Genomic DNA, 21172 nt, shown 5'->3' with positions numbered 1-21172 from the left:
AACCTGTCTCCTCTTGACAGTCCCACTGAAAGAACTGTGCCTCAATCTTTAGGTACCAAAGGAGTTCACACCACCCAAAGTTTACATTCAGCTGTTCAAAAATACAGACCATTCACCCTCTAAGGTCCCCAGGCTCACCTCTCTACCTCCATCAGCTTTACTACTTCAATCCTTCAGCATCAGGCAAACAGGGAGGAGGGAAAGCACTGGAAAATTAAGTGGCTGCTTTGTTTTGTCCTTCTGATTCACAGCATTCCTTGGAAGGAAGGACATGGGAAAACTAGCTAAGACAAAAGCAGACAGGAAGCTACACCAATAAAGAGACCCTGAAGAAGTCAGGAGAAAAGCACAAAATGTGGACACAGAGTTTCACACAGCAGCTCAACTCTTGTGCACTTACAGCTGCCCAGACAAAGACCATGTGGGATTAACTTTGTTCTGCATCTTGCCCCTACAAATACACAAGGGGAAACCAGGAGCGGCCAACACTCCAACTCCAGGCAGGACTGCAGCAGCAACCCAAAATAACACACCGAGCCTGGTTTCAAGCTGTGTATGGAGATGACACACAGTGGACAAGTTATGTTTCATCCTAGACAACTCCCAAGGACTGTTTCTCCTGGTCTTCAGAGGAAGTCCTCAGAGTCAGACCCACAGAAGGGCCTAATGCTCTTCTCTGAATCATTCTGTACCTCAGAGTGTTTGGCCCTAAATCATCTGAACATGAGAAAGAAATGACAGAGTGGAAGGGCTGCTCCCAACTTTAGAGCATCACCTTCAGGCACCTCTTCTCAACTGCAAAATCAGGACTTGATCCAGAGAGGCAGGTGGAACAAAGACAGAGGAGGGACCATCAGCTACAGAGAACTTTCTGAACTTCAAGCCAGACACTGCTGCCCTGGCTCTTCCGACCCGCTCCCCTCAGCCTCTTTACCTCAGAACACCTCAGTCCTTTGGGAACTAATCAATTCTTTGCATTTACAGCACTTCTGGTAGGCTCTAAGGATCAGCTGATATCTACAAGATTAATAAAAGCATCTTTTACTTGCTTGACACGTGGGTTTACTTCTTGTTCAAAGATTATATGGCTCAAAGATTATATGGCAATCCTGGCATCAATGGTTGATCTTTGATCCTGGAAGACAGGATTTAAGAGCTTAAAGAACTCATGTCTTTAAGTGAAACTTGATTTCTGGGAAAACTAAAACACGGGCAAGGAATTTTCCAGCCCTAACATGGAGAAACCTCCATGTTGTGTTATCAGAGATGTTGGCCCTGGGACAGAGATTTTCTTCAAGATGTTCCTCTACAGCATTTATCAGAAAAGCAAAGCCTGAAAGCCAGAAGCAAGACAATACTCACTGTCTGGGCCAGTAAAATGCAGAATTTGGGGATATTCATATAAGATGAGCTCCAAACTTGAAAAAAATGCAGAGATAGAAATTCTATAGGGAGACCCTGTAGTAATGTCAGTGTCATGAGGAGGAAAGCTTTCACACTGCACATGACCTGACGTGGTGAACAACAACTTCTGTGCATATTTGGAACCCTTTTTCATGTTTCATTTTATTGAAACAAACAAACATCAATCAGCAAACATCCCCAGCTGCATAGCTAATGCCTGAACGCAATTTCGATTCAATGGGGACTTTGGATATACAAGCTTTTTAAATCATATAAATGTAGAGATAGGGACTTGAGTGGCTGCCAACCCGGCCTTACTCAACTGTTCCTTGGGAGCAGTTTGCTAGGCAAAGAGATCTTTTTTGAAACTGGAATTTAGGACAATAGACCTTATGGATCGAGGTGTTTTCATTCCTTCTTCCTCGCACCCCAAATAGTAATGAGTACAACTTAAGAGATCGGAAGAAGGTTTTTTCTGTTAGTTTTTTTAGACACAAACAAGTTTTGCACTAGTACCAGGAATGCTAAGCACAACAAGCTCCCTTCCTTCCCTTTCTCCTGTGATTTTCCATTACTCTACAGAGAAGACAGGGAGCAATGCTTGGAGGTCCCAGTATGCAATTGCAAAGGGATGGAAATGGAAAATATGTGATTGCTCCAATATTTAGCTCATTAATCTTTAAGACTCTGTTTATGCTCTAGCGCATTAATCCAAAATAGTTTTAATTGCAAAGCTGAAAGATAAGCATACTTCCATTTTAGTTCTTCTCAACACAGTAGCACTTTCATATATTTGAAAAACTTCAATGTTTCTATAAATAGAAACCATATATAGAAACTTTTTATATGTAGCAACCATACTGTCCTCATCAACTAGGAAGTAAATTTAAAGAACTCCAATTATTAATATTCTCTAAATGCTTAAGATAATAACCCAAATAATAAATAGCAGCAATCACTCGAGAGGCTGTACATGGTATAAATACACAGTCATTTGCTAAAGGATAAAGGAGAAGCTACTGCCCAGAAACTTCCCTAACATGATTGGACTCTTATGTATCCCTGACAGTAAAGTATGAGCTTGAGAACATATCCATGCCCAGAGCTGGGCTAAGTGTGAATGACTTCATACACAGACACTCAGGCACTGACCATCAGCAGCATCTCCTTTGCTGGTACCACTGTCATGTGCCTGCTTCAGAACATAGTTAGTGTGGAGTCATTTAGGTTAGGAGGGATGCCAGAAGGTACCAAATCCTGGCTCAGAGTAGGGATAACTTGAAAGCTAAGATCATGTTTCTTCAACAGCTTGTTTTCTAGAAATTTCAGAGAGGGGCTTACAGCAAAACAAATTATTCTACACATTTCTTCAAAGGGATTTTTATTAATGCCAAAGAGCAAACAATGCTGGTCTCCCAGGTGTAACTAGTGACAAATGATGGATTACAAAGCTAATACATTGACATTGGATCTAACTTTTGCAACGGGGATAAAGAAGGGACTGAGACAGTTTTGGGAACCATGCACATGTGGCCTTTCCAGTCCTGCAGATCTTTCCACAATCAACAGACATGTCCAACTTGCTCACAAAAGGTTCTAATCTAGCCCTGCAGTTAAGGCTTTCAAATACTACCATGCAGCACTACAGGCTGGGCACAGAGTGGCTGGAGAGCAGCCAGGCAGGAAGGGAGCTGGGAGTTTGGACTGACAGGAAGCTGAACATGAGCCAGAGTGTGCCCAGGTGGCCAAGAGGGCCAATGGATCCTGGCCTGGATCAGGAACAGTGTGGCAGCAGGAGCAGGGAAGTGATTCTGCCCCTGTGAAGCTACACCTGGAGTGCTGTGTCCAGTTCTGGGCCCCTGAGCTCAGGAAGGACATGGAGGGGCTGGAGCAGGTCCAGAGAAGAGCAACAAGGCTGGGGAAGGGACTGGAGCACAAGTGCTGTGAGGAGAGGCTGAGGGAGCTGGGGCTGTTCAGGCTGGAGAAGAGGAGGCTCAGGGGAGACCTCCTCACTCTGCAACTCCCTGACAGGAGGTTGTAGCCAGGTGGGGGTCGGGCTCTGCTCCCAGGAAGCAGCAGTAGGACAAGAGGGCTCAGGGTCTTCAGCTGTGCCAGGGGAGGTTTAGGTTGGATATTAGGAAGGAATTTTTTACAGAGAGAGTGCTCAGCCATTGGAATGGGCTGCCCAGGGAGGTGGTGGATTCACTGTCCCTGGAGGTGTTTAAGGACAGACTGGATGTGGCATCAGTGCCATGGGCTGGGAAGCACGGCAGGGTTGGATCAAGGGTTGGACTTGATGATCTCAGAGGTCTTTTCCAACCCAGCTGATTCTGTGATTCTATGACAGCTGTCCAGGGGATGTGCTACAGACACCAGAGCTTAGACCTCACACCCTGCATCATTGCACTCTGCAGCCTTATTCCTGTGGAGGGTGTGCTACACAATACTTTTTTTCCAACACAGTTTGCCTTTTTTAAGCCTGGGCAATTACAGGGGTTGGGGGGAGCTACACTAAAAGCAGTATTTTATGGCTATAGCATCAAGGACTCCAGAGTTGAGCAATATCAACTGACACTGTCTGGGTGAGCTTTGCTTGGACCCTCAGTGCTGACGTGTTACAGTCCAGTCCTTAAGTTACACGACCATCTACTCCTTTAGATAGGATTTTAATAGTAACAAGGCCTTTTTGACGATGCTGCTGCCTTTTCCAGTCCTCCAATAAAACCTTTAACATGTTTTAGAGACTTTCAGTGCCACCCACCAGAGGAACAGACCCAGTGCTATGTTTTGTAATGCAGGCAGTTGGCTAAAGGAATGAAGACCTGATGCAAGCAAACATCCATTCATGCATTACTACAGACAGGAGAATTCACATGGAGGAGAGCCTCAGAAGTACTTCAGCCCTGTGGAAAAGCTTTCACCAGATCAACCAAAGCTTCCTACCAACCACAAGATGCAAATCCACAAGAAGCCCCTGAATTATTTGCTTCTAGGGTTCCCTTACTTGCAAGGCAAGCACAGCTCCTGCTAAACCACTGAAGATATCTGTTCCTTATATAACTCCTCTCCCATCTGTTGCAAAAGCTGAAAACATGCAGGAAAAGAAACAAGAGACTTCACAAGCAGGCAAGCATGGCAAATGCACCAAACGTTGCCTCTGGGAATTAGCAACCATTCTTGCATCAGACTCAGATTGCCAGCAGGATGCTAAGCAACTTGCTTCAAACACAGAGGGTTTTTTCATTTTTATTTATTTATTTTTCATTTGTTCATTAATCATTTTCTTTCATTTGACCAAAGTTTGGCTTGACAATCTGGAGTGTGATTTGCAGAAAGGCTGGGCACTCAACAGCTGTAACAGAGGTCAAAACAGCTGGGGTTTGAGCAAGAGCAGGGTTCAACTCCCTTAAAAAAGATCTTGAGTCTGATGAGTTTCAATCTTGGCATCTCAAATGAGTCAATAGTTTTTCCACTATCTTCTCTAGCCTGCCAGCCCGGGCCTGCAGAAGGGGGACTGCTGAACACTTCCACATCACTGAGATGCAGTGCAAGCAAACTCACTGCCTGCCCAGCACCTGGGCCCTGCTATGATGAGCACCCTGAGAAAAACCAGTGGGGATGTTGATAATTTTAGATTCAGAGCAGGCTTTGAACAGTAGGCAATAAACAGCTCCAGGCCATACATGGAACAAAAGGTTAAACTGAATTCCTGCTTAGTTGCTCATTAGCTCAGCTCTTACTGTTATATGCATCGTGTGAAGACAGCAGAGAGAGAAACAATGAATATATCTACGGGAACATTTTCATTCCAATCATCCTTGGAGGTGAAAGCTCTTGGCTGTCCCCACTTACTCTGTTTTTGTTTACTCAGTGGAGTTTTGAAGCATGAATTGAATTCATTTCAGATGAAAGTAAAGTGGGAGATGTGCTCCAGGACTGCATCTAATGTTCCTCAACCAATCTGGCAAATTTAGTGAGATTAAAAAACAATGCAGAAGTGAGGCAAATTAGGACACTAACTTCTGGAATACTTTGTGATACTTGGCTTTACAATGTCACTCTTTTTTAACAACTCTTTTTACGTAGAATATCTCTGTAAAGCAAATTGTTTCACAAATCACTATTCTGAGAAAGAAGCAGATGATGCTCAGCCACAAAGGACATGGAAGTGTCAATATTCTGCACATCTGTCCCTGTATTTTAGTTCTGTGGAAGAGGAAATTCAACGCAGATGGACTTGACACAATTAAGAATATCCCCCAAGCAGAAATGCAACATTCCTCTCCGACATCTTGGATCATGAGCCCGACTTTGTAGGAAAGAGAGAATCACCCCACTGCCACACAAGCCCACCTTTTTGACTTTTGCTTCAGTGACAAGCGTCTCAGCCCTCATATGAGCTCCATGTTCCATGGTTTCAAAACTGCTGCTTATGCAAGACTGAGTATGTCTCTCTCCCCTTTTATTTTAAACAGATTTGATTTGTGGCAGGAGTTGTGACGACTGCACTGAACTTGGGCTATAATCCCGCAGAGAGTGTTTCTTAACTTTCAGAATATATTATTTGGCTTGCAGAAGGAATTCTGTTCTTGCAGTTGGAAGGTAGGGTAACCCATATATATGATTAGAGCTGTTTGCACATTTGGACCACGCACAGGATGTAGTCAGATGAATGCTTTTCTACAATGAAATACAATGTTTTGGAGTATTTTTAAAATTATGACAACTGTTTGTATATAAAAGTATAAACAAAATGTATTAGAAGGTCTATTATCTCTCAGAAAGTAACTTCACTTGAGAGTTAATAAGGTTCATATGAGAGGCAAACTGAAAAAATAAATGCAAATCTCTGAACCACACACATCTATACAGAATGTTTAAGGTTGCTAGCAGTTGTGTGTCCTTCCCTAAACACAGTTATGTAACCCAGTATTTGGTTAGTGACTCTCCCTAAAGTACTCACTCCCTATCTTGCAGTGAGAAAGACCCCAGGAATCATTAACATCCTGAAGACAGCAACGAGATGTCTCCTGTGACCCTTTGCCACAAGGCACAAATAAGGCCCCAGTTCTGCAGCTGGAGAGAACCCCCATTTCCTACAGCTGCTGCCCCTGCTGTGAGCACTCCCTGTGCCCAGCCTGCCCCACCAGTGGCTCCTGCCACGTGCCCACAGCCACTCGGCTGCCTCTGACCCTGGAACCCTGGGAAAGGGAGACAAACAAAAATAACAGCAAAATTAATGTGGGCTCCGTAATTCAGGAAATCTGACAGAAACATGATGGGGCTGGCTTTTAAATTTAGTGCCTCTAATCCTGCAAGCTCTCAGCCTCCCTTTTCAGAGACCTAAAGTATTACAGGGAGAAGAGCTGAATTCATATCATCAACTCCTGCTCCCTCTGTGACAGTCCCAGGAGTAGATCCTGGTGCTTTAGTCAATGAGTTAACAAGTTAGGTTAGTTCAAGGAGGAGAAGGAGGCTCTGCCTCTCCCACGGAAACATCTCCCTGTGGCAGCAGTGACAGTGCAGTCAGTTTGTATCCACCCCTTCCAGGGGCTCCAGGCTTCCTCAGCAGCCTGACAAGTTTGTAACACTAACCACGCTATAAAGGCCAGCATTTCCATCTCTTCTTTTTTGGAATACTAGTCTTCCAGGAGATCCTAAAAAGGACCTAAAAAGCAGACTTTTCCAGATGGTGACATCTTTTGCACATCGGGAGGACTCTAACTGGATCTGTAATTCAAGAGTGCAAATGGTCCAGGTTGCATTTCACTGCTCTGAGGAACAGAAGGAAAGAAACCAATGAACCAGTCTACAGAACGTTTCCTGTAGATAGAAAATTCATGATTACTAGTCTCATGAACAGCGTAAATGCATATTTGCACCATTCTTCCAAACAGGAAAGGCAACTAAAGCACAGTGAGAAAATTCAGTCCCATCTTCTGCCAGATGTTAAGAATGATTTCTCTGCCTGTGAATCTCAAGTTCGCAAAGCCAGTAAAAGATCCTTGCAGTTATCTTTCAGAAATACTCAACTTACTATGTCCTTATTTTCTGACACTGTAAATAAAGTGTTCAGCAAACTGATGAATTCTCTCCACCATCCTGAGCACGACATCATATTAATTCTCAAGTTCTGAAGACAGTCTGCAACTTATTAGCATGAAATACTGCCAAAAATGTTACATGAAAATAAAGGTGGCACTGAAATGCAAACCAAACTATGAAGAGGAATAGGGATGAGATTCTTCAGAGGAGACACAACAGATGATGGAGAACGCACATTGTTATTAAAAAGCAAAATATCTAGTCTCATTTTGCAAATAAGCATCAAGTGTTATTTCTCCCTTCCAAGCTGCTCAAATAAACAGTGCTGCTGCCAGCTTGTATAACAGGAAAATTGCATCTGTTCCGACTGGCAATCCAGAGAGCCCCTGCACTCAAGGCCTGATGACTGAACGGCAAATTTAAAGGATAAGTGTGCTTTGTGCATTCAGTACATTCTTCTCAAAGCTGTTCCATTACTAATACTGAGAAATGCTCAAGTACCTTGACTGTGACACACACAAAATCTCAGCAGCAGTTAGCTCTAAAACATTTATTTGCTGCCCCAAAAGCAGAATCAGAGAAAAATAAGATTTTCATTAAGCCAGACAGTTGTTTCAACTCTGAAAAGGTATATTTGATGAATTGGTTTGCCTGCAATTTAAAGGCACACAGTGAAGTACCCAATAGCCAGTGCTTCTGAAAGCTTTTTAAGGCTAATTATCCTTCCCAAAGATGCACACTCTGTCCTCTTTTTCAACAGAGGATTTCTATCGTGCTTACACATAAAACACAGAAAATGCTTGAAACAAACCGAAGAACAGCACATGTGTTCACCCCAAACTCTGACTTCAGTGTTTGGCATAAGCTTCCTGAAAACATGGCAGTATAAAGACACAACCAAGTAATTAATAACTGTCATCCTTAGATAAAAGGAATTCAAAAAAACCAAAACTAAGATTAAAATATCCTGTTAATAATTGGGTTTGTGTTATACTTTTAAAAGTTTGTGGAAAGTGTTGTGTGTCCTACCTCTGTACCTCAGGAGCTGCCTAGACACGGAAATTAATTTTATCATCTTGTTCCTTTCCAGCACTTTCTGAATTACAAACATAATTGAGTTGACAGCCTGAGTGCTGCCATTCCTGCTGATCTTTTACCTGGTTTGACTGCCTTCATCACAGCCCTGGACGACTTCAGCACTGCCTCATAGACAGCCCTCTGGTCAGCAGTGAACTTCCCGTTGGCAGGGAAGGTGCAGGTGATGTCGGAGCCGTAGCAGTAATACTCCCCTCCCATATCAAACAGGCTGAAAAGGAAACAGAGGAGGCAGAAATGAAAATTGAGCTCCAAAGAAATAGTAGAACATATAATAGCAGACCTTCCTCTTGCTCTGCACTTAGAGTCATCTGCATTTTGGTAGCTCGCCACATGATCACCAACTGAATGCTGTTCCTCAGTAAAATGAGACAAGAGTCCCTTGGAATCTCCCAGTAGAAGGGTATCTGCATCCCACATGGCTTAAATAGCCCTTAAGGGCTGTGCTGGTCCTGGATGGAAATGCTGAGAGAACACAGGAAGGAAGATAAAAAGTACATGAGGAATCCACTTCAATCTCTTCAGTTCCAGTTTCTAGGACCTTTTCTCAGAAAAAAAAAAAGAAGTCCTTTTTTTCTTTCCTGAGAAATGCTAGCACATAAAGCACCCAACATCCAGAACAGAATCCCACTTAACAGAGAAATGTTAATTAAACTATGGCCTTTAGTATCTAAGTGTCAAAACACATCTGATGGTTTAAATACAATGTTCCCATTAAAGGTTGACTGCCACTGCTCACAATGTAAACTCTCCATTAAGACAAACTTGCCTACCAAGAATTAAAGGAACAAGCATTATGGAAAGATCCAACCAGAAAAGTACATGTAGCACAGTTTTCTGCATCAGAGGTAGAAGAAAAAATATTACTAGGTACCTTTTCTTATGGGGACAAAACCCTGCCTTACCCCTTGAGAAGCATAATTATTCTATACATGAATCAATGATTCACCACTCATTGCTCAGCTGCCAGAAATCAATCCACAGGAATATCCAGTGGGACTCTACACCCCTGTGAGGGCCATGTTAGATATTTGCAAGGCTTCTCAAGCCCACCTGATAAGGCACTGCACTGGTTTCAGCAGGCTCAGAAATCAGCAAATAACCAAATAACCATTTGGACCAGACAATACTTGAGCAAATAATCCCCTTAGTTCATCATATATTGGCTACAAGAAGGCACATTTTACATCTAAGACTTTGGTCTTGACACACGCTGTTTGTGTGACCTCTTGATTTGTAAGGTAACGAGTCAGAGTTGAAATCTGCTAATTTAAGTCTTTTTCCAACCAGCCCAAACAACTACATGAGAGGTGAACCATCATAAGAAATATGATTTTCCTTCACCGTGTTTGAAAACCTTGGAGTTTTCTTCCTCTTGCTGCTTTTTCACAGCAGGGTCAGTCAGACAACGCAAGCAGAAGGCAGGGCACTCCACTGGGGGACCCTCTCTGCCACTGAATCCTAGTTACAGTAGTAATTAGGAAAAACTCTGCAGAGCAGCTCTGTCCCCAGCCAGCAAATGTGACAGGGTAGGGATAAATATGAGCTACCACAGAAAGTGCTACAGCTGTTCACTGCTTCCAACATACCTGCTGCTGAAAGCAACAGGCACTGAGTAAACAAAGGCAACCAGCATAAAGCTAAAGAATATTTCAGCAGACTCTTCTTGCTGCGTTGCATACACAGACACACGCTCAGGAAGATTTACCCCAGGAAATTTAAAAATCCACCCAACAATTTCCTCCACGAACAAATCCTTGCACTGAGTGCAAGCCCTGCTGAAGTCATCGCCAGCCTCCCCAAACTGGGCAAGGTTCACCTGCAGGGAGACTTGCAGGACTGGAACTTCAGGAACAAACCCAGTGGTTACAGATGCAGAGCTGCACAAGGCTTAAAGCTACAGGAGCAAACTGCTCAGGAGAGTGCTGCAGAGAGACCTGCAAAGTTAGATAAGTACACACCAAGCTGATACAAACACTACATATGTTCAATTCAACACGAAACACGGAATGTTAGAACAGAAAGTTGTGAATTGAGAAAAGGTACACAACAGGCAGAAAATGTCAGATGCACAGGGTGAAAAGAATACCCTCAGACACCAGCATAGCAACTGTAAACCAGCCTAGCCAAACCTCAAAATCAGAAACCCCATCAACACTGCCTAAGGTTTGATTTTATGGTTAGACTCGCTTCTAAAAATAACTAAAGGTACTCACAGAAAATCTATGGATACACAAAACTACTTGCAGCAACTAAAAGTCATGCCTACATGCTGCAATGTGCCAACAAGATGCAGATGTCAGATCAGTTCTAAATTTTTTAACCCACCCCAAATGGACCTGTTCAAAATCACAAATCAAGCTGCATGGTGCTTTGTGGGATCTGCAGCAGTTCTGTGGCCCAACTCTTTTGCATTTACAAGTGTAAGTGCCCAGTCAGCATGGTGACAGTAAAGCTGTGACCAACAACTTTCAAACTCCCCGTCCATGCCTACTGGAAGTTGCTATGCTTTGTATATTTTCCCTGGAAAACAGTTATTCCGAACTTACCAGAGGCAAAACTTTAGTGATGTCTTTAATCTTACAATTATCATCATTTTCTCAAACCCATTCATCACCCGGTGGCTGTTAAATAGCTTTTCAAGTTACTTGAGCACTGAGTAATGGAAAAAAAAAAATCACAAAGCTGATGTACACCAAAACAAGGCTCACAACCTAGGAAGCACCATTTGTTCAGGTTTCTTGGCTTCCAGACAAGAGGAGACACAAGGGAAGATGATCTTTCAAACTCCACCACAGAGGACAACACACCATCCAGCCTGAACGCTTCAGTGAGAAAGCATCCAAACCAAATGGGACATCTGGGAGATATTTTGGCTCTTACAGGGAATTCTCTTCCATTTAACTTCAGTTGGGAACATATCCATTAGTTAAAATGTTGCCCAAGATGTGGAAATAGCCCAAATATTGTAGTTATCCTGAGAAAATAATAGGAGCCTGAGAAGATCCCAGTTTTGTATATTTGCCTGCCAGGCAAAGTAAGTGGTGAAGCATATTTAAGTCAAATAAAATGCATGACAGCTACTATCTTCTCCTGTTGACTAACTGGAAAAAAATTCTAAAAGCAGGTTCCTTAGAAAAAAAAAATTTATTTTACCCTGAAATTAGATGGTTAACTGCTAGTGAAAAAGATATTATTAGTGTATTCTGGTATGTTCTCAACTGCATGTACAAAATTACCTGCCTGATAGTGCAGTCTTAAAAGGGTCATGTACAGAAACAACTACTTAATGTTATTTGGACTGTTATCAAATGTAGCAGCAATATAAACAAATTAAAACACAAAAAGGAAAATAGGTCTTCTATGGATCTTGGTCTATGGCTTACGTTTTAAGAACTGCTTAAGACAGAATAACATACATAATAATACAATAAAGATTCTCCAAACTCTATTATATTTCCCTTTCAGATAAATTAAGTGCTAGCAGACTGTATATGTTGTCTATTACAAAACTTAACTGTGAATTCAGTTCTCTGCTGAATGATGAAAAGTTTCATTCCAGAACAACCCTTTCCCCATTTTTCAGCACATGATGTGTCTGAGGCTGTCAGGTTTCTGAGGCATTTAAAAGGGATGGTGGCTGGAGAAGGAGTTTTGCTGACCAAAGAGAGATGCTGGGTTGTATGGTAAACTCCTCACTGATTTAGCTTGAAGCTGAGGAAGTCAGCTCAATCTCTTTCTAAATCTTCTGAGAGAGAAGCTAATCTTGCTTCATGTCATTTTGTGGAGAGCAAAAGCAACGAAAACCTACCTGCCTTCATTTCAGGGTGAGAAGTGCACAATGTGTAAAGTACACTTAACAGTCAGAAGACCTGGGCACCCTCAAAAAATTCCATGTTACTGTTTCCATTTATTTCCTAGAACTACTAAGAAGCTACACCACAAGTAAAAGATGCATAGCAAAAATAGCCCAAACTTCTTCTTGGAAGCAGGACATGACTCTCCTGATGGAGGCATCAGTTCTATGTATACATATAATCTTTCCTCCCAAACATATTGCAAAACACTGTAAACATTACTAACTAAAATTGAACAATGCAAAGCATAAGCAAAATCAGATAACCTGTCAGCTGCCCCACTGACAGAATGCCTTTCTTACATACCAGTAATACAACATTAGCCAAGAGCATCGAAAAACAAGTTGCCTTCTGCCTCTGTTTTACAAGTCACCTTCAAAAATGTCTAAGGGCATTTAATTCCTTTCACAGGGAAAAACCTGAAACCACAACTTTATATAATTTTGTACATAAAACAGTATCATAGGCAAAAAAAAGGAGGAATGTGTGATGTGCCACAGCCTTGCAGAAAGGCTTGGCTGGACGTGCCCCTCCTCACGGGAGCTCCTCAGCCCTTCCATGTACAACTGCACTGAGGTTCTGCTCGCTGTGCAGGAACCCAGGAGGGCGGTTTGGAGGAAATATTTCAAGTCCTGTCAATTTTGAAGTGAATACAGGCTTGTAAGCCAGTACTGGAACTGAAACACTACACAACGTGATGCACGGAAAGCTCCTTTCCCCTCCTGTCCCTCTGAAACAAAACGGATGAGTAAGTCATGGCTGCGTTACTTTCACAGAATATTGGCACCACAAAACGCAAATTTATAGTTACATTTTTGGCTTTTGAGCCAAGAAAAATAAAACATATTTTGATATTGATTTTAGCTTTCTTAACCTCTGACTGTGAAGCATCATGAAACACTTTGCTAAACTCTTTAGATCTGAACACTGTGGAATATAAAGAGTCATGGTTCTTTTCTTCATAAAGTCACTGAATACCATTTTTAAAAAATAAAGCATCATCTTCCTCTAAGCATGTGTTTTACTTTTATAGTCTTGCTGACACTTTTATTGTCAAATAATTTGAAACTGCCAGGCAATGAAGCAAATTATGGCCAATATCACAATGGGAAGCAATACTTTATTTGGGATATCTGAGCCATGTGTATGAATTGTTATGATCCAACCACCAACCCAACCCAAAGACAAGCTCTCGCAGGCATTTTTTGGGAAGCCTACAGCTACTCCCACGAACATAAACCTGTCACTTGCCTGCTCTACAGATCTGCCTGGTCTGTACATCACAACTGGATCTCCTCACTGTAGTTATAAGGTAGTTATTCTTCTGCATTGTTAATGTGGCAGAGCGATGACTGGGGTGAAGCCCAGGTGGGTCTCCTCCTGGTGCAAGGCACTCTGGCACTTGCACTGAGCTTCACCCACGTCCTTCCTCCCCAGCTCCTGTTCTCAGGACAAAATCTTCCCTTCCCCTGGGTGGGTTTGCAAGACTAGCAATGAGAAAACTGATATTGCCATATCTTACCGTGCCCTCCTCGCACCTCAGGCTGAACAGGTGTGAATACTGGTGCACTTCACTCAGCCACATTTACTGACGTTTTGGGGTTTTGAGCCATTATTAACCAACACACCCACAAGCAGCCACGCAGATGAACCGGTGCCAGCCCAGTCCTAGGACAGCAGGAATAAAGGTAGATACAACATTTTCCTCCTCTGCTTGCACTAAAAGCAAGTCATCCCCAGCTGGAGGTTTATTCTGTGTGATGTCAGCATTCCCTGCCCCGAGTTCGCAGAGAGCGCTCTGTGCTTGACACTTCACGCAGCAATTAAATCCTCACGTACCAACAAAACCCAACCACTTGGTTGGGTAAACACTTCTAAGGCAATTTCAAGCTTAAGGGAACTAGGTATCAGCATTTCTATGAGATACATTCTGGAAACACGCCAAGTGATTTGGAAATAGGGTGGTTTAATAGCACACCACAAGAATGAATTATTGTAAGTGATATCACAAGGAAGAAAATGGAGAGTTCAGCGACACACACTTTTTCATACACTTGCACCCTGACTAGCCAAGTGATATCAATTAAAAAAGCAACACTGAGTAAGATAACATTGCAAACTCCACCAGGGAATTAGGACAGTACATAGTCCCACCATGCTCAAGAAGGTTTTTTTAAGAGAAGCCCTGCTGTGACCAGCTTCCATCTGACATGGCAGACAGGGAGCTTGTACTGGCTGTCTTGAAGCCAGGCTTGGCTCACTGGTTTCATGCCAGCTTTTTGCCATCAGCAACCCTTGGGGTCAAAAATAACCTTAAAAAAATGCAAGAGAATACTTTTTGTGTAGGAAATGGGATTCTGGGTATTCACAAGAAATCTTCAAGTTTTTTGTTTAAGCCTCCTGTTCGAAAGAAGAGCCTGCAGCCACACAGGTAATGCAGTTACAGAGACACAAAATGACTCCATGACTACTCTCCATCTAACCTTGACTTACATAACCACGTGGCCCCACGTTTGGGGTTTGTCCTCAACCATGTCTTTTCATCTTGTCTACCTTCTCCATGACTTTCCTATCTTTGCTCCTCTTACAGCACTGTCTCACTTCAGGCTTTCCCAAACTATCTCAAAGGTAATGGGAGCCTTGTCTCAAACTTTTCTCACAGAAGATGACAAGATATGCCACTAAGCTTTGCTCAGATAGAAAGAGGGTGACAGAAATAAATAAATCTGCCTACACTGAATTTTGAAGGAGAGAGGATTGCTCACCTGTATCTCTACAATTCCAACTACTGAGACTTCAGTGGCTGTAGCAAGAATACACAAAAGTTTGAGCTGGCTAGATTAAAAAGAAAAAAAAAATAAAGGAAAGAAAGCAACCGAACAAAAAAGCTTCACCAGGTGTTTGTGCCCTCTTACTGCCACAGACAGAGACACTGCTCACAGAAGCAGTGTGGTGGTGGGAGCTGTGCCTCTGCTCTGCTGCTCCAGCAGTGTGCAGGGTGTCCTCCCTCACAGGGATTTGTGCCAAGCAGAAGACCTTCAGATCCATTTCTGCCACAGGATATGAAATCTCAGCCTCACCAAATCCACCAAACGAGCTGCCCATAAGAGCTGGTTCAGTGAACACCCACGTCTTCTGCAAGATTTTATGTGCTATTTTCATACACAGCTTAAGGAGGAGTCCCTTGCTTACAGCATTTATCTCTGGAAGAAATCTGTGACAAGATCCTTAAGCTTCTGCACTAAATAAACCAATTTCCATGATCAAACATAAGCTGTCCTCCACCCCCCTGCAGTTTGCATTAATGTCTTCTTAAAAATGTTGTCTGCCCAGAGCAAAGAGCCAAAAAAACTCCTGATTGGCTTGTTCACAGCTAAATTCACCCCCAAGTGCCATCTACCCAGTGCTTCTGCTGAGCAGAGGGATGTCTCTGACACAGAGGTGCTGCACACAAATAAAGACCTGGGAACACCAAGCCAGTACTCCTGGGCTGGCAGAAGGAGGTGGCAGCAATGGGGGCTCCACAAGATGCAGAAGGCAAAGTGTCAGAAGTGCCTATGGAACACCTCTGCCAGACCCACACTGACAGGGCACCAGAGACCAGGAACGGGCTCAGGTGAGGTTCTGACAAAAGGGTTACCTGTTTGACTTGTCTTTTTGCTGAATGGATCATTTTTTCTCTGTCTGTACTATCCTAATTATGATCCATTTTTAACTGACATATTTAATAAGCAACGGTACTCTTTTTAGCAGAGACAATTCTTTGTTGAAAAGTCAACAGAGATGGCAGCACACCCCAGGTTTTGGCCAGTTTCCATCCATCAGGAGCCTCCCCATCAGAAAGGCAATATCTGGGGCACTCATGGCTGCAGCTGACTCTCTCAAACAAGGAACAAGGATGTCAGAGCTGCAGGGAAGAGAAGGGACCACGCAAGGAGAAACTTGTTATCAGCAGCTGAATACTTCCCAATCAAAGTGACAACAGCAAACCTCATTAGCTCCTCACCAGAACATGTGACACCAGTTGAGGGTAAGAACAACACAGCTACATTAGCAAGTTATGAAAATTTTGCAGCTAACTAAACCAGTCCATTTCTAGATGCCTGCTGAGAAGTGGAAGGTACCTACTGAAAGTGAATTGTAAAAGTTTGCTACTTCCAATACAGGCCACCACTCTTGGGTGCTGACACTTGGAACTACGAGCCTCAGCTGTCAGCAGTTGGTTTTGGACATTGTGACCTGTGTTGCCTTGACAAACAACCATCAGAGATCACAGGAGCACGTGAAGTGTCAGACCTTACTTAATAATTTTTACTGTAAATACTGTCAGGTTTTCTCACATGTGCACACTCACACGTGTCTGTGTAAGTAAAAGCCTAACACTTCCAATTTCTCTCCATGATGGGAACTGAGCCAGTGTCCAATGGCACAGGTTCATTTAGTTTTTTTAGACAGCCTATGGTTTTTCTGGTGACTGTTCAAGCAACCTCATATTGTCAGTTCTCAAATGGAATCCACCAGACAGGAGTTTCCAAATGCTCTACAGAAGTTGACAACTGAATGAAAAAGCCCTGACAAGACAGTTGCTGGCCTTTCCATGGACATGTCCAAATGTCCAAGCCAAGTGCACGGGAATTAGAAACACTCTTGCCTTACAGACCTAAACCCTCAGCAGAGGGACTCCTCCTGAGTCCCAGCTCAGCCAGACTGTGCCTCTCCCAGGGGTAACAAGTGGTTCTCTGAACAGACACAAGAGAAGACCCAGCACTGCCCCAAACACAAGGACTGGGAGTTATTTCTAGTTCAGGGGAGAGACACAAAGTGTTGGGGACTAACTGTACCTTCCCTCTCAGGCATACAGTGGTTTAAAAGCCAGGCAGACTCCCTTTAAAGTTGTATTTAATCTATACAACTGAGTTCCTACACCACTGAGAAAGATTTTGCTACTGAAATCCATCCAAGACAAGCAACATCCATCGAGAGTACTTCTGTCATACTTCATGTGTGTTTGTATTAAGGACCACCATAAAAAGTGGATTACACTAAATGGCATTTAGAAATGATCAACATCGAATTATCAAGAATTAAAAAAAGAGACTAGGCTTTATTCTGCTTGTTTTCTTTGAAGAGATGAACACTCTGGTCAAATCAAGCCAACAGCAGCCAGGTTTTTTCAGACTACACTGGGAATGCTAAGCTAAAACTATGACAGATAGAACTCACAGGTGACAATTAAAAAGACATTTCACATACACTATAGACAGCATAAAATTAAGAGGCAGACTATAACACAGCACTTAAAGGAAAGCTAAAATTTGTTACAGTAAACACACTATTAATAGTTGGTGACCTCTGCTTTAGTTAAAAGGCTTATACATTTCTGGCAGCAGGCAACCTCACAGCCTGAATTAACCAGTACTAACAGAACACATTCAATTAGAGCAAAATTATTGTTAATTCCAGGAAATACATTTCTCTATTTTTAATCAAATTCAATTTTTCTAGATTAGCATAAAATTAATACAGTCTATAGTTACAACAAAATGAAAAATACCTACACTTGATGAAAATAGTAAATATTAATCAAACCAGAGGAATCAAGCCAAAGGAATTATTTAAGAAATGGATAGCCAGTTGATTTTGCAATCAACCAGTAAGTAGTAGCAATGTACCTTGTATTATTATTAGAAACAAAACCATTACTAACAACAAGTTGTTTCAAAACTGCAGACTGAAAAGTTGAAGCTAACCATAATTTTTGCATATTATTACAGCACTGAACTTAAAAATGCATCAAAATGCACAATGCCAGATGAAAATACTATGCTCACCCTTAAAATAGTTGAGCATTTACATCTGACACATTAACATCCTGAGATCTTAAAAGGAGTGCTTTCAAGAAGTAATAAATACAGTATTTTCCACTTGGGGTAGAAAAGGGAGGACTTCTATGATCTGATGGAAAAAGATTGGTGAGTTCCTGCTTTTTAAATGCAACATTGCCCCCACCTGGACAAAAGAATTTCGGTTATAGGTTGGCATTGGTACCATAAAACTCGATAAAACATAGGGAGAGTTCCAAAAAAGGAGTTTGGAAAAGAGGCACAGCAAACTTCCATCATCTTTTGTAATAAGATTTTGTAACAATTTTCAAGCTCACCTAAGTCTTTTAGTTGACTTACTGAAAATCTTTCAATATTTTCCTGAAATAAAAGATAGCCACTCAGTAATCACGGAAAGTCCTTTTATATTATACACTTATTTTTCCTGCAAAAAAAGAGAATAGTGCATTTTCTACAAATAACACTATATAATATTAAGATAAACATGCTGATATAGTTTCAATCAATATGTATCCTGCAGGTGCACTGTGTATACATAAAAGATAAATACAGATTATACAGAAAGCGACAAATCTTTTGATTATACAAAACTGTCTATTATGCTTTGAGATCAAAGAAGTAAAATTAGCAAATTTATTAAATTCTATTTTAGCTAATAAAAGGCTTAGCCTTCTGAATAACCATGAACAACTGAATCCAACCAGTCCTTGCAAAAAGAAACTTCCTTTTGCAATATTCATCACAGATATTCTGAGCTGGAAGGGACCCACAAGGATCATCCAGTCCAACCCCTGGCCCTGCACAGACCCATCCCCAAGAGTCACCCCCTGTGCCCCAGAGGATCATCCAAACCCTCCTGGAGCTCTGGCAGCCTTGGGGCTGTGCCCACTGCCCTGGGGAGCCTGGGCAGTGCCCAACCAGCCTCTGGGGGAAGAACCTTTCCCTGAGATCCAACCTAAACCTCTCCTCTCCTTCTTCACACACCTGGGAGTGACCAGCCACTTCAGGAAGCCTGAACACTCTTCTTTGTCTCTTTTGAATCACTGAAAATAAAAAGCCCCTAACACTGAGCATCTTCCCTCTCTGCTTCAGCCAGAACAACCTTTCACAACTACCTGTACTCGTAGCCAAGAAAAACTCCCTATGATGAACAAAGCTCCTGAAACGACAAGGTGAGGAGTGCTAGAAGTTAAAAAAGATCTTTGAAGAGCACCAGAAGTAATAATAATAATAATAATGAAGAAAAGAAAATATTAAAAGCTATATACAAGTGCCAAATGGAAGGAAACAAGCCCAAGCTGGACACACCTTGAATGAAAAGCACACCCGTGAAGGCAGCACTCCCAGAAGGCTGCTGTGCCTTTGCTCTGGCAAATCCACTGTGTTACCAATATTCCAACTTGGGACAAACCTCATCTCCTTCAGAGAGTGCTTATTTTAGTGCCCCCTGCTGTCAGTATTGTTCTAATGCTTTAACTTTGCATCGGGATATTAAGGACAGAAATAGAAACAAAAATAGTCCTCAGAGTTAAACTATTCTGCTCTTTTTGCAATACTAGACAGCTTTCCATATCCCCAGCTCTATCATTTGACTAAGGAAATAACAGTGCTTGTTGATACAGCCAAGACACATTTAAACCATTTAATGCTAGCATTGTACTTTTTATGACAAATGTGTTTGGTTTTGCGACACTAACAAAACCTTCCCAGTGCTTAAATTCTGCTACTCAAATGCAACAAAAATCTTTTTCACTTGTTTTACTGTCATCCAGGGCAGTGATGGCATTTCATGGGAACAGCAGTGAGCTTTTGCAGTGGGAGACATTCTGTTTCCCCAAGGATACTGAACTCTGCCCAACGCTTTCACTGAAATCAATAAATTATTTCAATGAAATAAGTAATCAATAAGTAATTATGAGAGTGTTAAAAGAACCAGTCAAATAAAATGAAAGACATTATCTGATGATCCGACCTGCTTCCATTTAAACTTCTAAAGCTAGTTGTATTTTGTAAATAATAGATAGTCCCATTGTGAATATGAGGTTAATGGTCTCTCTCCGAGGTCTGCTGCACTTCACAAGGAGTTGATGCTGTACTCCCCTTATTTATGCTTTCACTTCTGAATAAACTACACTCTGGCCCTTGCTCCAGGGAGGACCAGTGTCCCCCTGCTACCAGCCAGTGCTGGGTCCTGGACCCACAGAGTGCCCAACTTCCTCAGGGTGTGCAGAGCAGACCCAGCACAGCCTCGGGGTCCCCTGGTCATTAACGCTGTGACTTGGGAGGACATCTCAAAACATGAAAAAATGCTGAGTTAACAATGCTGTCCATTCAGCAGAATGGACAATTCTTTTCATTATTTTTTAAAAAGCCAAAATGGACCAAAATGTCACTAAATGCTTGAAGTTCAGTGAACCTGCCAATGCAAGCTGCTTACTAATGCTGAATTTTCACAGAGATACATTTGTCAGATGCCATAAAAAGACCAAGACCTGCAACTCGTGACACCTGCAGAAAACCTCCTGAAGTAACAGCCATATTTTTAGTTATATCTGGGGTCAGGCTGATTTTCCCACATTTCTATTATTTAAGTGTGAGCCTCATCATGAAGAATCAATCTTTATTTTAAGATCATAGAAGCATTTTCCAGCTCCAAACGTTGCAGGAGCCCTGCTGATCAACTGCAACAAAACAATCAACTCCTGACGTGCCTTTGGCAATAAACTACCATTTTAATGCCTTCTCAAAATCAAAACATAAAATATACACTTCAGGTTCACACCTCTGACGGTTCCTAGAACAAAGCACCACGCCACAGAGGTGAGAAGAGATGTTTGCCTTGCCCCAGGCTTCCTCTGTTCCACACTGCTTTGATGTTCAGTTTTCTCTCTTCCCCTCTCTCCCCAGCCAGGGTGTGACTCCACACTG

At 42.2% G+C, this 21172-nt stretch overlaps 1 protein-coding gene across 3 annotated transcripts in view; it reads right to left on the bottom strand.

The window, feature by feature from the left end:
• PEPD (peptidase D) overlaps positions 1–21172 on the bottom strand; it is a 145049-nt gene that overhangs the window by 28342 nt on the left and 95535 nt on the right. For all 3 annotated transcript variants that reach the window (XM_027701541.1, XM_027701543.1, XM_027701542.1), the window contains one exon: positions 8607–8755. In XM_027701541.1, the coding sequence (XP_027557342.1) occupies positions 8607–8755 (149 nt within the window). The remainder of the gene's footprint in view (positions 1–8606; positions 8756–21172) is intronic.

The sequence above is a fragment of the Neopelma chrysocephalum genome, unplaced genomic scaffold (genome assembly GCF_003984885.1).
Source record: "Neopelma chrysocephalum unplaced genomic scaffold, ASM398488v2 Primary Assembly neopelma1_159, whole genome shotgun sequence".
NCBI classification, from domain to species: domain Eukaryota; kingdom Metazoa; phylum Chordata; class Aves; order Passeriformes; family Pipridae; genus Neopelma; species Neopelma chrysocephalum.
This window is presented reverse-complemented; position numbering and strand designations above follow the sequence as displayed.